Raw genomic sequence first — 16,443 nt, 5'->3', positions numbered from 1 at the left:
GGGTCCTGTCTCTCATCCCCAAGGAGAACAATGCGGACCGAATCACTCAGTTCCGACCCATCGCCCTCATAAATGTGATCTTCAAGATCATCTCAAAGGCCTTTGCTATGAAGCTGGACCCGATCGCTCACTGGATTATTAGTCCAAACCAATCATCCTTTATCAAAGGGAGATGTATCCTCGACGGCGTCCTATCTCTTCAAGAGATAGTGCACGAGCTAAAAGCCAAGAAGCAAGGGGGCGTCTTGCTTAAGCTCGATTTTGAGAAAGCTTACGACCGTGTGAACTGGGATTTATTGGTGGAGGCTCTCGGAGCTAAGGATTTTGATGCAGGGGCAGTCCACCGCCTATCGCAACTGGTCTCGGGGGCCCAAACGGCGATTTCTATAAATGGAGAGGTGGGCCCCCTTTTCCGCAATAAACGGGGAGTGTGGCAAGGGGACCCGCTCTCCCCTTTGCTTTTTAACTTCATGGCTGAGGTGATGTCTGTTATTTTATCCTCGGCAGCGGATGCGGGCCACATTCAGGGGGTGGTGCTGCACCTTACTTCGGGAGGAATTACGCACCTTCAATACGCGGATGACACTTTTATTCTGATCCAATACAATGAACAACATATCGCAAACCTCAAGTTCTTGCTGATGTGCTTCGAGGACATGCCCGGTCTTAAGATCAACTACTACAAAAGCGAAGTGATTGTCATGGGACAGCCGGAGGAAACTCAACACCGGGTGGCAGATATGCTAAACTGCAGATTGGGAGCATTCCCTTTCACCACCCTTGGCCTACCAATTGGAGACAGAAAATTGGCAATGGATCAGTGGATGTTCTTGGTCAGAAAACTGGGGGTCAAAATTGAAACGTGGCTCGGAAGATTGCTATCCTCGGGTGGACGGCTCATCTTGTCGAATTCGTGTCTTGCTAGCATCCCTATGTTTTCCATGTGGATGTTTCTTCTCCAGGATGGTATTCATGCCAAATTCGACTCAATTCGAGCCCGGTTCTTTTGGGAGGGGACGAGCCCCAAACGAAAGTACCACATGATTAATTGGCCAGCAGTCTGTCTCCCACGGGAGGTGGGAGGGTTGGGGATTCTTAACACCAAATATACGAATATCGCCCTTATGTTGAAATGGATTTGGAAATTGTACCAGGACGATGACTCCATTTGGGCTCGCCTTATCTGTGCCAAGTATACAGACACGGCGGATATCTTCTCTTGTGCGGGACAAGGGGGTCACCTTTCTGGAAAAGACTCCATCAAATCAAAGACCTATTCAAAATTGGAGCTAAATGCAAGGTCAAATATGGTCGCCGAACACAGTTTTGGTATGACAAGTGGCATGATGAGGGAGTGTTGAGGGACCGCTTCCCTCTCATCTTCAGCATATGTGAGAACACCAGGGTGTCTGTGGCCCAGGCTTGCTTGGGACAGGAGAGCATTCGCCTCAGATGAACCCTAGGCGCGAGCGGTCGCGCTGAATGGGACCAGCTTATATGGACTTGATTGTGAACACCCAGCTCTACACCGAAGCAGACAAGATTTCCTGGACCCTCGAGCGCTCCGGGGAGTATTTGGTCAGCTCGATGTATCTCGCGTTGTCTCAGGGGGCTTCGGTGGTCCACTTCAGGGATATGTGGGCTGCCAAGCTGCCTCTAAAGATACGCATCTTCACTTGGCAACTAACGCTGAACCGTCTTCCTACCAGAGAGGTGCTTGCTCACCGCCGGGGGCCGTCGGATGGGCGCTGCGCGCTCTGCGGTGCGATAGAATCTGCTAGTCACCTTTTCTTCAACTGCTATTTGGCGAAGTTTGTATGGAGTGTGGTTCGCTAGATGCTGGGTTGCAGATGGAGCCCCTCCTCCTTTCCCCAATTCTTTCATATCTTATCGACTTTTTCTGGCGGACCTCGTCGTTTACTTTGGGATTTATTTGTTGCCTTATGCTGGTCTCTTTGGAACATGCGCAACCGACACATTTTCCAGGCTAAGGCGATCCGTCACCCCACTGACATTATCTATAAATGGATGATTCTTTTGCAGCACTTGTCGTCAGCGGCAAAGACGCATGACGAGGTAGGCATGGCGCTCCTGGTGGAAAAGCTCCGACTCGTGCACGTGGCTGACGAGGGGTTGGCCTCATCTCCATGTGTTCGTGCTATCTTTAGTTGCTTATTTCCTGTTGGCTAAGCTGTTATGCCGCAGCATGTAATGAACCTATGGATTCCGTAAGGGCTTTATTAATTTAAAGTTGGGCAAGTCTTTGCCTTTTATCTAAGAAAAACAGTAGAGTCATTCCCATTAAACAATGTGTCCACCAAGTAATCATTTGGATTATATTTGGTCGCGGTAATTTTGTGCACAAATTGCCTGGAGTATCAATTAAGCGACGTGCTTGTTTTGAAAGTAAGGCTTGATTAAAAGCTCTCATATCTCTAAAACCCATCCCACCGTGAGATTTTGGTAGAATGAGTTGGTCCCAAGCTAACCATGTCATCTTCCTCTTTCCTTTATCAACTCCCACCAATACTGTCTAATCAGTTTTGTAATATATCGTCACAACTCACGAAGGCCGAACGGGAGTTTAAAAATACTCATAATATATGTGTAAACAGCTTCCGGGACAGAAAAGGAACATGGCATAATCTCATGCTGTGACCTGTGTGGAAGCAAGGGAGCAATTCAAGATTTGAACGGTCAGACAGAAGGTACTTTTCATTCCCGGAGGCATGTCCAGAGACTTCAAGAATTAAGGAGGGATCTGGCCAAATACAAGAGCAAACCCCAGAATGGACTGTGTTTGCTCTCCAAAGCCGAGTTTTTTTTTCTTCTGATTATTGGATTTCAGAGTTCGTGGGCTAATTCGCTATAATATGTTATAATAGCACGTAAATTTTATATACTATTGATAGGGATCTTAAGAAATGGTCAGCAAAGTTTTCGTGCCAAACAAACAATTAAAAATACCCTAGAATAAGGAAAATTAATCACCGTCGACATCATTCTAAATTTGTATCAGTGTTTATATCTGAGGCATGTCAAGAATCGATCCATAAAATGGACCCCTCTATATGTTTTTCTTTATTAATACACACTAATCTCAAGTAAAATGTCTACCCTTATTTATCCTGTGTGCAAAAGATACTTGACATTGGGTCATTGATCTTTCAAGTGATGAAAAAAAATGAACAGATAATATGACCGTGTAAAAAGTACAGGTGATATAATAAACACGACAAAGTTTAGTACTATGTAGTAGCTCACAGATCCAACTGCTATTACATCACTATACGTAACCAAATGCATGTTGCATATGATGTGCCATAATCTCTCCTCTGGTCCTAAGCATAGAGAGGAAAAAAGGCCGACAGAATGGAGCACATATCTTGCCTGAACAAAACAACATAATATGTGCACGTTAGCAGGTGTATAAGCAGCTCAGTACAAGCTAGAGTGTGCACAACTGCATATATGCCAGTTTCCTCTTGTCCAGCTGCTTGCTCTCAGTGCGCTCTAGGTCAACCGGAAGTCAGATCAAACAACACGTCCAAAGGAACTTCGGATCAAACAGAGAATATCTACACTATGTGAGACAATTATGGTAAGCGTGTAGGTCATCGATTTCCAGCCTTTGATGTCAGCGACAGATTCATAGAGGTCAGCTATGTGTAAACTGGTTCTTCCCAGACTTTGGTGTTCTTTTTGGGATCATCGCAGAGGGCAAGATCATTATCAAATTCTTTCATTGTCTTCACAAATATCCTTGCTCCTTGCATGATTAACCTTTCCACCATGAATAGCTGGTAGTTGTTCTCGATTATTGGCTTCAGTATGCTACTGAAGTTAGATGCGTATGCTAACTTGTACCTGCCACACATAATACCGGAAACACAGATTAATCTTTGACGGTTGTCACTGGGAACTACATGCACATTGTGTAACCAAATATAGCTAGTGGTCAGGAACATATTTATCTGTGAGAGAGAAAAGCATGCCATAGATAAAATCACGATAATTCCAGATAGGGAGGTAGATTACTTAAGCACTACAGCTCCTAGTTGAATCACTTAAGAATGCTCAGTTTCTGAAGCAGCTGGAAACAAAAGAATAATATCCTTAGCCTTGGTTGCTTGGTTAATTGAACAGTCAAACAAACATCACTCGGTTGTGCTAAACTGTTTGCAGAAAACAATTCTAACGTGATCATAGCCAAGATCCTGAACTGTGATGCAAGAAGAACAGCTTTCACAAGGTGTTAGCTTTACCTGTCTGATAGAGGTGCGAAGAAGCCAGGTGTCCTTTCATTTGAAGCAATGAAAACAGTACGACCTTTAGGAATCCACCTTGCGATCCTTTTCTTGATGAACTCAGGACGGGTATCTCTGTCCAGATGAGGATGGAGGCTCCTCTCAACACCAAATCTATCCTTCCTATTCTTCAGTAGGTCACCCCGTCTTACATGAATAGCATCATAATCACCTAGTATCTCTTTCATCTGAAGAGAGCACATCAGTTCAGTGACAAGATAAGACTGCCATATCAGTAAACATGAACAGACAATAAGTTTTTCATAAAGGAGATACTATGATCTTATGTCAGTCTGACCAACTATAAAGAACTAACAAAGACCAAAAGAACTTTTTTCTACCAAATTCAAGGGCAAGAGCTGTCCATAGCATGCCTTACAACTTCAATAGGTTCCAAAGTTCTTTTAACACAAGCAGGATATAGCTAACATAAGCACAATTCAGTTCTTGGGCCAAGATCAAGGAAGAGGCAAGGTCTTGGGCCACAACAGGAGCAAAGGGGCTCAGGGATGTACTGCCTGTAACCTGGGATGTTCACTAATTTCAAACCCCATATTATCGCTATGTAAACCTCTTAGGAGGCATGTAACAACTTCTATCTTTTCAATGATATGATTCCTTTGCGTTTTCTCGAAAAAAAAAATTCAGTTGACACATAAAGCAAGGATTGTTCGAGTGATAGCACACATCATATTCCAAGAACAAATATAGCACCTCTGGAGGACTCGGAAGGGTACCTGAACAAAATCCCATGATAGCATACTACACAGTATAGTCGCTAATGAGTTAACATTCAATAGGAAGACGAACACTGCCCTGCTTATGACATGTGTTAAAATGATATAACTGTATCAGTATATCTAAGGGAAGTGCAAATTTTTGTTTATTTGGAGGATATGGAACCTCAGAGCTTTTAACTAAGAAACTGGCATTCGACTAGCATGGTTACTCTGGTAAGGTTTTAAGGATTTGAGTTTCAGGTCATATTATTTTCCGTCAGGCATCAACAAAACCCACATGAATTTCCGCATTCCACAGCTCATGACAGATCAACAAAATCCACATGATTTATTTTGAAGGAAAATGATAAGGGAAGACCCAGCAGTAGATAGGAACCCAAAATTGCCTTTGCTCAGATGGTGGAATTATACATCCAGTCCCTCAAACAAGTGAGTTAGGTTCACTTGCTGAACCCACACGATTTAGCGAATCAAGACATAACGAAAATCAAGAATAAGATAAATACGGCCCAAACAAGTTAGAGAGACAAAAGAGTTGTTCTCTGCAGGTTAGAGTAATCAGTTTGATAAGCATTTGACAGTTGGCTAAAAACAATCTTATGAAAATGTACCTCATTTGCTGCATCCCTCAGTTTTCTTGCTGGCATAGTTGGCAGAAAAGTGTACGGCAACATCACAGAGCTACGCCTGGTCCGGTCCTTACACTCCATAAACCTGAACTGTAATGATGATTAAGGTCTATTCTGAAGGTATAGCAATAGCATATAAATTTGTTTTTTGCGATCACTAACGCTTTAAGGCCGTCCAAAAAATGTGAATGACAGAACATAAGAAACCCTGATGGAGTTGCATTCTTACCAAGCAAGAGGGCTTGCGGTACGGTTTATAAGGAGAGCATCTGAGTAAAGCGGATTGTCTCTGAGTTCATCTCTGCTAACCCCTTGCACATGCGCCACATCCCCCTCTCCTAGCTTCGTGCTTCTCGATACTATCCCATACCATGACTTGGGGTTGTCCAAAATGACAGGTACATTTTTCGATATGAGGTCTATATCATATAACGATTCCATTGCGGAAGAACTGGTTCCCCATCTGCCGAAAATTGAGCTCACGTATTCAAATGCTGACTCAATCAGACAAAAATGCAATAGGCAGACTGAAGTCAGGCAGACCAAAGGATGTGCAGCTACTGTAAGAAGCCAAACCTTTGGTCTGAAGTAGCATTGCTGGAATCAAGTGTCCCTTTTGTATTGTGCACTGAACTAAGGCACATCCTTGACGGCATGACAAATATTCTGCAGAGCAACCAAGATGGAGTGTCAATGCAGATTAGCATATCCCACATTACACACAGCATCCTGTATCAATTTGTGTACTGAACATGGGTTATCACGTGCACAATTCGGAATCTTAATCTACAAGTATTTCACCATCGGATTGATTACACATTCCCGTTCCCTTGGATGCAAGAATTGGTTGATTTTACTTACCTGTCGAGGAAGAGGGCTTCCTCGAGGGCGCAGCGGAGGCTGGACTCCTGGTGTCCCAGGCCGGCGCAGGAGGCGCAGTGCTTGCCGGGGCAGTCGACGCGGGCGCCCCAGTAGAGGTACTTGCGGCTGCTGTCCCTCTTGTCGAGGAGGCTCCTGGGGTGGAACCCCATGTAGGAGAGCGAGTCGGTGAGCGAGAGGACGCAGATGATGGAGAGGACCGCCCCGGTGACGACGGCGGCGAGGAGCGCCCTCGCGGTGGTCAGCGGCAGCGGGCTTCGCCTGCTGTGGCCGCCGGTGATCCGGTAGGGGATCGCCATGGGAGGGGGGAGGAGAGACCGAGGAGAGAGCCAGCCAACGTGGTTCGCAAATTGCCTATTGTTTAATTCTACTCTGCCCAGGTACTCTGATAATGTGGACCGTGTTGTTTACGGCCCAATGGGTCGAGATCTCCTTTGTTGGGTGCATTTTGTTTTCTTCAACGAAAAGTTACGTGACTGCATTAATGGATCTTGTTAGTCAACTCCTTGGCTCATTAATGAAACCCTAGTTAGTCAATTTGGGATTCTTCTCAAAAGAAAAATGTCACTCCTGAATGGGAGGATACAAAGAGAAAAAATAACCCTTGCTAGGGGCGGATACAAAGAGAAAAAATTACTGGAAGTTTCCCTGATTCACCACTCGAGAATAGCATAAAATTTTCTAGGTTTGTAGCCTTGCGAGCTGAAATTATAGCCTCCCTGATACATTGTTGTCATCTAAACCTGAAGCATTTGGATGACATGTAGTAAAAAAATTATTTAACCTCGTTGCATGTGCATTAGGTTCAACCCATGTAGCTCTCCCCTGCCCTGGCAAGGCGAGCTAGGGACCTCCATCGGTTTCCTCATCTCTAGTGTCATTTTTGGCACTAAAAAGGAGATGGCGTGACTCTTGATCATCCTTTCGAGTGGAACTTCAATTGCGTTCCATTTTTTGTGCCTTTGGTGGCACTATCCTAGTCTCCTAACGGTGGAAATGATATCATGTGTAACAAACGTTACATGGCTATGTCCTCGTCTTAGTGAGAGATACCAAAGAACATGTGGTGTTTTGATCCTAGCTGATTAATTGATGGTCCATGATCCAGATGTTTTTATCTCCGGTGGTTCAACATAACTTGGTAGTGGTCGTGGTAGTGATGGTGGTGTTATATATGTTTGTTTTTGTCATTGGTGCTCTTGTTTTTCTCTTCTGCAACGTCGATCTTATTCTCGACCTATAGGTGGAGACAACCATTTGAGAAAGTGTGTATGTTCCATGATACAATATTTTCATCAACTGCAGTGGCAACTCATGCATATATTCATAACCTTCGAGGTTATTCTAGTTCGTTTTGGCTTTGATCCTTTGTAGTTTGTTCCTTAGAGTGTGGTGAGAAATCAAGATGCAAAGAATGAGATACTCCCTCCGGTCCTTTTTAATTGACTCAAATTTAGTACAAAATTGTACTAAATCCGAGTCAATTAAAAAAGAATGGAGGGAGTAGATAGGAAGACCTCGAAGCACCTTTATGTAACTCAAGTTTTGTTTTTCGGATATCTTTGTTGTTCGTGTTCGTCCTAGATTTCACAATTTTAGATAGTACGCTTGTCGTTGCCTAATCGACGGTACCCCGGAGGAGGGATCCTCACGAGGGGGAGAAGAAGTAGGGGCCATAGGGCGGAGTGCTCTCGGGACGGTGGTACGCGAGTTACCCAGCTTCGGAACACCTGCACGATGACAGGGCCTACTGCTGCTTGTCTGGAATTATCTGGGCGCTTTCGCGTTGTTACAATGAGTTGTGGTCCTCCCTCTAGGGCTCCCGGGATCCGGCTTATAAAGGCGCACGGATCTAGGGTTTACACGGAGAGTCCTAGCCGGAATACAAGTTGCCTAACTACGGTACAAAGCCTTGCCGTGTACGTCAAGGATCCGCCTTCCTTCTAGGTCACGCTGGATCCGGATACTTCATGGGCCTTCACGGATCCGGCCTCCTTCGTAGGTCGGTTAGGATCCGGCTCCTCGCTCCTGGGCTGGACTTCATCCTTCATGATCTACAGCAACTGGGCCGCCCGATGGGCCACATGCCTCACCACCAACTATGGGCCACCCGGGCTTGCCGGATCTAGGCCATGCCGTTGATATACCCATAAAGTATACCCACAACAACGCTTTTTAGGTAATTAATGCTTACAAAAAAATTGACAAGAATGCTTACAAAATTTTAGTCAACCTTCAGTGGTTACAATCTTACAATAGGCAAATATATAAGTACATAATCAAGTCAACCTTTAATGGTTACAGAATACGATGCATGTAATGTACTGCAAAAAGTTAGCATCTCAATTTGTGCACCGAAGTTCAGAAGTTGACAGGTCGGTCTCCTAGTTTTCTTCAGCGCGTAACAGAAAACTGATGTTATATATCTTCAATAAAGAAACAATTTCGCAATGGGGATGTAGCTCAGATGGTAGAGCGCTCGCTTAGCATGCGAGAGGTACGGGGATCGATACCCCGCATCTCCATTTTTTAAAATGTTTTTTAACGCATTTTTCCTTTTTTTTGACAATCAATACCACATATATTCATAATAATAAATAGTACATGGTAGAGATACACGAGCTGTCTCCAGCGATTACAAAATAAAGTCTAAAAGATACTAGCAAATCTTCGAGGTCTTCAAACTCTTTCTTCTTCCAAGACATAATCTTGTACTTTTCTGAATGCAGCCAAAAATAGATAACAAACCATAGACCTGTAAATACCAACGAAGGTTCTCCCATAATTTGAATTTGAGCCGCAATGCCAAAGCTGCGTGCACGCGCGCAACCATTAAAGTAGTCAATCAACATCGGCAAGAGTACCAACACTAGTATGTCAGGGAATAAAAACCGATCTGCATTGTCGACGTTGATGGAGAGCCGAGAATACGAATCACCATTGTCGAGGACGTAGCAACCGGGACAAGAACTGCGAGGATAATCCTCCTCGCGACAACCATGAGAAAAGATCCAAGATCGATCTGGCGAAGTAAGATCTGAACACCCATACCTAGATAATTGTAATCTTTCAGCACCACCATTAACGTCGGGAAGGAGATCTCGTCGTCGAACGAAAGGCCGAAGATCACTTATTGCAGATGATGCCATCTCCATGGCGGGGAAACCAACAAGAAAACGGCAACCAAAAACCTAACATAGACTACTGAAAAGACTACTTTTATTGAAAACTCCACTCATAGATCGGGTTCCCCACTCCTCCCGACGCCGGCGAAGCCGGCCGGAGGAGGGGGAACCGATCTATGGAGGAGGCTGAGTCGGAGCGGCTAGGGCTTTTCTCAAGAGGCGGTGGCTACAGGGACGTATGAGTCGAGTATCTTTCCATGAACCTAACAACTAGTTAACGCATTTTTCCTTGATAGTACAACTGACGTTTCATGAACCTAAACATAAACGATCTGCCGGTTCTTCTAGCCTGCATTCTCTTCTCACCTTCACCATCCACACATATTGTAAAGTAACCAAGTTTATACATATGAATAACCAAGTTTATAAATTTTGTACCTTAGAGCATCTTCAGTCGCGTCCCCCAAACCGCGCCGGATCGAGCGTTTGGGGGACGAGTTTTGTTCGTGCCGCCTTTGGGGGACGTCGCTCCCAGCCGCGTCCCCCAAACGCCGCCCCCAATCAGAAATTCAAATAGATGCATTCAAAAGAGATCGTTCCCGCCGATTCGTCGCGATCAGAGTAGCGGCGATCGATCAAAATACTGGGCGCGCGATCATATTACAGACCGGTGGTGCATGCAAATTAGAAGAAGGGGAAGGGGTTGGGCGACGGCGTCGTATCCTGAGTCGACGCAGGCCCGTCGAGCACGATGACCTCGTCGCGATCTACCTGTTGCTGTGCATGGTGCGTCTGCTCCGTCGCCGACGCAGAGGCCGACGCAGGTGTAGCAGTAGAAGACGCGTCAGCCTGCTCTTGCTGCGCTGCCGCTGCCGCCGATGCCGCTGCCCGGGCTGCCGCGTCCGCCGCCGCCATTTTGGCTTCGATGTCGTCGAGAATTTGGCCTTTGAAGAAGTTGTGCGCCGTTCGCGTCCGGGGAGACATTCCCTCTGTCGACGTTCTCAGCAGGGACATGTCGTCCCTGCGTTTATTGAGCTCCAGCTTCTCCTCTTGCCTCTTGAGCAGCTCCGCCCACCTTTCGTCGTTCTATTCGGCGCGGGAGAGAAAGGTCGAGGAGACGTCGGCGAGGCATTTCGTGATCGACGCCTGATACGTCTCCGACGTATCGATAATTTCTTATGTTCCATGCCATATTATTGATGTTATCTACATGTTTTATTCACACTTTATGTCATATTCGTGCATTTTCTGGAACTAACCTATTAACAAGATGCCGAAGTGCCGATTCTTTGTTTCTGCTGTTTTTGGTTTCAGAAATCCTAGTAAGGAAATATTCTCGGAATTGGACGAAATCAAAGCCCAGGGGCCTATTTTTCCATGAAGCTTCCAGAAGTCCGAAGACGAAACGAAGAGGGGCCACGAGGCAGCCAGAGCATAGGGCGGCGCGGCCCCTGCCCTGGCCGCGCGGCCCTATGGTCTGGGCCCCTCGCGCCGCCTCTTGACCTACCCTTCCGCCTACTTAAAGCCTCCGTGACGAAACCCCCAGTACCGAGAGCCACGATACGGAAAACCTTCCAGAGACGCCGCCAACGCCGATCCCATCTCGGGGGATCCAGGAGATCGCCTCCGGCACCCTGCCGGAGAGGGGAATCATCTCCCGGAGGACTCTACGCCGCCATGGTCGCCTCCGGTGTGATGTGTGAGTAGTCTACCCCTGGACTATGGGTCCATAGCAGTAGCTAGATGGTTGTCTTCTCCCCATTGTGCTATCATTGTCGGATCTTGTGAGCTGCCTAACATGATCAAGATCATCTATCTGTAATTCTATATGTTGCGTTTGTTGGGATCCGATGAATAGAGAATACTTGTTATGTTGATTATCAAAGTTATATCTACGTGTTGTTTATGATCTTGCATGCTTTCCGTTACTAGTAGATGCTCTGGCCAAGTAGATGCTTGTAACTTCAAGAGGGAGTACTTATGCTCGATAGTGGGTTCATGCCTGCATTGACACCGGGACAAGGATGAAAGTTCTAAGGTTGTGTTGTGTCGTTGCCACTAGGGATAAAACATTGATGCTATGTCTAAGGATGTAGTTGTTGATTACATTACGCACCATACTTAATGCAATTGTCCTGTTGCTTTGCAACTTAATACTGGAGGGGGTTCGGATGATAACCTGAAGGTGGACTTTTTAGGCATAGATGCAGTTGGATGGCGGTCTATGTACTTTGTCGTAATGCCCAATTAAATTTCACTATACTCATCATGATATGTATGTGCATGGTCATGCCCTCTTTATTTGTCAATTGCCCAACTGTAATTTGTTCACCCAACATGCTGTTCGTCTTATGGGAGAGACACCTCTAGTGAACTGTGGACCCCGGTCCAATTCTCTTTACTGAAATACAATCTACTGCAATACTTGTTCTACTGTTTTCTGCAAACAATCATCTTCCACACAATACGGTTAATCCTTTGTTACAGCAAGCCGGTGAGATTGACAACCTCACTGTTTCGTTGGGGCAAAGTACTTTGGTTGTGTTGTGCAGGTTCCACGTTGGCGCCGGAATCCCTGGTGTTGCGCCGCACTACATCTCACCGCCATCAACCTTCAACGTGCTTCTTGACTCCTACTGGTCCGATTAAACCTTGGTTTCTTACTGAGGGAAACTTGCCGCTGTGCGCATCACACCTTCCTCTTGGGGTTCCCAACGGACGTGACAACCACACGCATCAAGCAAATTTCTGGCGCCGTTGCCGGGGAGATCAAGACACGCTGCAAGGGGAGTCTCCACTTCTCAATCTCTTTACTTTGTTTTTGTCTTGCTTAGTTTTATTTACTACTTTGTTTGCTGCACTAAATCAAAATACAAAAAAATTAGTTGCTAGTTTTACTTTATTTGCTATCTAGTTTGCTATATCAAAAACACAAAAAAATTAGTTACTTGCATTTACTTTATCTAGTTTGCTTTATCTACTATTGCTAAAATGAGTAACCCTGAAGTTGAAGTTCGTTCGTTTAAGCAACAAGGGGGAGAATGTTTAAGAGATGCTTGGTATAGAATTAGTAATGCCCATAATAGGTGCACTAAGAAACACTCCACCACTATTTTACTCAGGAATTTTTATGTTGGTATCTCTAGCTGGAATAGGTATGTTCTTGATTGTCTCGCAGGAGGTAACTTCTTAAGTACTCCTGCATTAGAAGCTAGCTGCATTATTGAAAGTCTATTTGGAATACCCCCTGTTGATGAAGTTAAAACTGAAATCTCTCTTGAAGATGTTATAAAAAAATTGGAAACCATAGAGAAAAATTTTCCAAGTGTTGAAACTAAATTGGAAATGTTACTTGATAAAACTGATGAACTTGATAAATCCTTAGGAGGAATTGATGAAAGAATTAGTGTCCTAGGAACTTGTGTTGTCCATGATGATCAAATTAATAGGATTGATGAACTTGAAAAAGCTATGGGAACCTTGGGTTCAACATTTTATTCTCTTAAATATAAGGAGAAAGCTTATGTGGGTAAGGAGCAAAAGTTTATGTATGTCTCTAAAGTGCCTAAACCAAAGAAATATTACTATAGGCCTAAAATTGATAAAGCCCTTAGTACCACCACGGATGGGGGAGCTTGTGATAACGATACACCATCTTTCGATAATACTTGATACACACTTTCTGCGCCTAGCTGAAAGGCGTTAAAGAAAAGCGCTTATGGGAGACAACCCATGTTTTTACCTACAGTACTTTGTTTTTATTTTGTATCTTGGAAGTTGTTTACTACTGTAGCAACCTCTCCTTATCTTAGTTTTGTGTTTTGTTGTGCCAAGTTAAGCCGTTGATAGAAAAGTAAGTACTAGATTTGGATTACTGCACAGTTCCAGATTTCTTTGCTGTCACGAATCTGGGTCTACCTCCCTGTAGGTAGCTCAGAAAATTAAGCCAATTTACGTGCATGATCCTCAGATATGTACGCAACTTTCATTAAATTTGAGCATTTTCATTTGAGCAAGTCTGGTGCCATTTTAAAATTCGTCAATACGAACTGTTCTGTTTTGACAGATTCTGCCTTTTATTTCGCATTGCCTCTTTTGCTATATTGGATGAATTTCTTTGATCCACTAATGTCCAGTAGCATTATGCAATGTCCAGAGGTGTTAAGAATGATTGTGTCACCTCTGAATATGTTAATTTTTATTGTGCACTAACCCTCTAATGAGTTGTTTCGAGTTTGGTGTGGAGGAAGTTTTCAAGGATCAAGAGAGGAGTATGATGCAACATGATCAAGGAGAGTGAAAGCTCTAAGCTTGGGGATGCCCCGGTGGTTCACCCCTGCATATATCAAGAAGACTCAAGCGTCTAAGCTTGGGGATGCCCAAGGCATCCCCTTCTTCATCGACAACATTATCAGGGTCCTCCCCTGAAACTATATTTTTATTCCATCACATCTTATGTGCTTTGCTTGGAGCGTCGGTTTGTTTTTGTTTTTTGTTTTGTTTGAATAAAATGGATCCTAGCATTCACTTTATGGGAGAGAGACACGCTCCGCTGTAGCATATGGACAAGTATGTCCTTGGTTTCTACTCATAGTATTCATGGCGAAGTTTCTCCTTCGTTAAATTGTTATATGGTTGGAATTGGAAAATGATACATGTAGTAATTGCTATAAATGTCTTGGGTAATGTGATACTTGGCAATTGTTGTGCTCATGTTTAAGCTCTTGCATCATATGCTTTGCACTCATTAATGAAGAAATACATAGAGCATGCTAAAATTTGGTTTGCATATTTGGTTTCTCTAAGGTCTAGATAATTTCTAGTATTGAGTTTGAACAACAAGAAAGACGGTGTAGAGTCTTATAATGTTTTCAATATGTCTTTTATGTGAGTTTTGCTGCACCGGTTCATCCTTGTGTTTGTTTCAAATAAGCCTTGCTAGCCTAAACCTTGTATCGAGAGGGAATACTTCTCATGCATCCAAAATATTTGAGCCAACCACTATGCCATTTGTGTCCACCATACCTACCTACTACATGGTATTTTCCGCCATTCCAAAGTAAATTGCTTGAGTGCTACCTTTAAAATTCCATCATTCACCTTTGCAATATATAGCTCATGGGACAAATAGCTTAAAAACTATTGTGGTATTGAATATGTAATTATGCACTTTATCTCTTATTAAGTTGCTTGTTGTGCGATAACCATGTTCACTGGGGACGCCATCAACTATTCATTGTTGAATTTCATGTGAGTTGCTATGCATGTCCGTCTTGTCTGAAGTAAGAGAGATCTACCACCTTATGGTTAAGCATGCATATTGTTAGAGAAGAGCATTGGGCCGCTAACTAAAGCCATGATCCATGGTGGAAGTTTCAGTTTTGGACAAATATCCTCAGTCTCAAATGAGAAAATTATTAATTGTTGTTACATGCTTATGCATAAAAGAGGAGTCCATTATCTGTTGTCTATGTTGTCCCGGTATGGATGTCTAAGTTGAAGAATAATCAATAGCGAGAAATCCAATGCGAGCTTTCTCCTTAGACCTTTGTACATGCGGCATAGAGGTACCCCTTTGTGACACTTGGTAAAAACATGTGCATTGTGATGATCCGGTAGTCCAAGCTAATTAGGACAAGGTGCGGGCACTATTAGTCACTATGCATGAGGCTTGCAACTTGTAAGATATAATTTACATGATACATATGTTTTATTACTACCGTTGACAAAATTGTTTCATGTTTTCAAAATCAAAGCTCTAGCACAAATATAGCAATCGATGCTTTTCCTCTATGGAGGACCATTCTTTTACTTTCAATGTTGAGTCAGTTCACCTATTTCTCTCCACCTCAAGAAGCAAACACTTGTGTGAACTGTGCATTGATTCCTACATACTTGCTTATTGCACTTATTATATTACTCTATGTTGACAATATCCATGAGATATACATGTTACAAGTTGAAAGCAACCGCTGAAACTTAATCTTCTTTTGTGTTGCTTCAATGCCTTTACTATGAATTATTGCTTTATGAGTTAACTCTTATGCAAGACTTATTAATGCTTGTCTTGAAGTGCTATTCATGAAAAGTCTTTGCTTTATGATTCACTTGTTTACTCATGTCATATACATTGTTTTGATTGCTGCATTCACTACATATGCTTTACAAATAGTATGATCAAGATTATGATGGCATGTCACTCCAGAAATTATCTGTGTTATCGTTTTACCTGCTCGGGACGAGCAGAACTAAGCTACGCCTGCGTCTTCTCAGACGACGCAGCGTCGGCCAAGGCGGCCTTGGCAGCCTTGTTGCCAGTAGGACGCCCTGTCGAAGTTGCCAGCGGCGCGTCCAGATCAATGGCGTCCTTCCCCTTGGACAGCGACAGGCGCGTCAACCGCCATTTCTCATTCACTTTGAGCTTGCTATAGCAATGCATCAGCGCGAACGGCTTATGCCCATCTGAATTCCTCGCGTGAACCTCCATGGCCCTATCAAACTAACCAAAGGAAGCATAGTCATTTCATCGAACACAATGTAGGCGCTACGGATTATGGAAGAAAGAGTCGTACCAGTTGGGCGACGTCGGCGCCGCTGTCGCCTCTGGTCTCTAAGTCCTGATGGTACCCATGGAAGGAGTTCACCGACGCCTGGATGATGGCCCATCACGTCGACATTGCCTTCTGGCTCCTCTTCATTGTCACTTTGTTGTAGTCGCTGTTGATGAGCTTGCGCTCATCGAACTCGGCCTTGATCCTCGCCC

At 44.1% G+C, this 16,443-nt stretch overlaps 1 protein-coding gene and 1 non-coding gene across 3 annotated transcripts; one reads left to right on the top strand and one right to left on the bottom strand.

The window, feature by feature from the left end:
* Window positions 1-3,198: 3,198 nt before the first annotated feature.
* Window positions 3,199-6,919, bottom strand: LOC127331920 (uncharacterized). Of its 2 annotated transcripts, XM_051358155.2 has the most exons (6): window positions 6,538-6,919; window positions 6,253-6,342; window positions 5,906-6,139; window positions 5,659-5,761; window positions 4,266-4,495; window positions 3,199-3,867 (listed from the first exon to the last, which is right to left on the bottom strand). In XM_051358155.2, exons 1-6 carry the CDS (start codon window positions 6,852-6,854, stop codon window positions 3,663-3,665), a joined length of 1,179 nt encoding a protein of 392 aa, XP_051214115.1. In that variant the 5' UTR covers window positions 6,855-6,919; the 3' UTR covers window positions 3,199-3,662. The 2 variants fall into 2 exon arrangements, with proteins under 2 accessions (XP_051214115.1, XP_051214116.1); XM_051358156.2 differs by lacking the exons at window positions 6,253-6,342; window positions 6,538-6,919 and having other exon boundaries at window positions 5,659-5,766; window positions 5,906-6,046.
* Window positions 6,920-9,007: 2,088 nt separating this feature from the next.
* TRNAA-AGC (transfer RNA alanine (anticodon AGC)) lies at window positions 9,008-9,080 on the top strand. The gene has a single exon. It is a non-coding gene; the product is annotated as a tRNA-Ala (tRNA).
* The last annotated feature ends 7,363 nt before the right edge of the window (window positions 9,081-16,443 follow it).

This window comes from Lolium perenne, chromosome 2 (genome assembly GCF_019359855.2).
Source record: "Lolium perenne isolate Kyuss_39 chromosome 2, Kyuss_2.0, whole genome shotgun sequence".
Lineage (NCBI taxonomy): Eukaryota > Viridiplantae > Streptophyta > Magnoliopsida > Poales > Poaceae > Lolium > Lolium perenne.
Note: the sequence above shows the minus strand (reverse complement) of the source record. Positions and strands in the feature narration are given on the sequence as shown.

What these genes read in the sequence shown, in the direction of transcription:
- LOC127331920 (XM_051358155.2), bottom strand. Translation starts at nt 6,854, where the DNA reads ATGGCGATCCCCTACCGGATCACCGGCGGCCACAGCAGGCGAAGCCCG. An exon ending in GAAGCCCTCTTCCTCGACAG is followed by an intron (nt 6,343 to 6,537) that starts GTAAGTAAAATC and finishes GTTGCTCTGCAG; the next exon opens with AATATTTGTCATGCCGTCAA. An exon ending in AATGCTACTTCAGACCAAAG is followed by an intron (nt 6,140 to 6,252) that starts GTTTGGCTTCTT and finishes AATTTTCGGCAG; the next exon opens with ATGGGGAACCAGTTCTTCCG.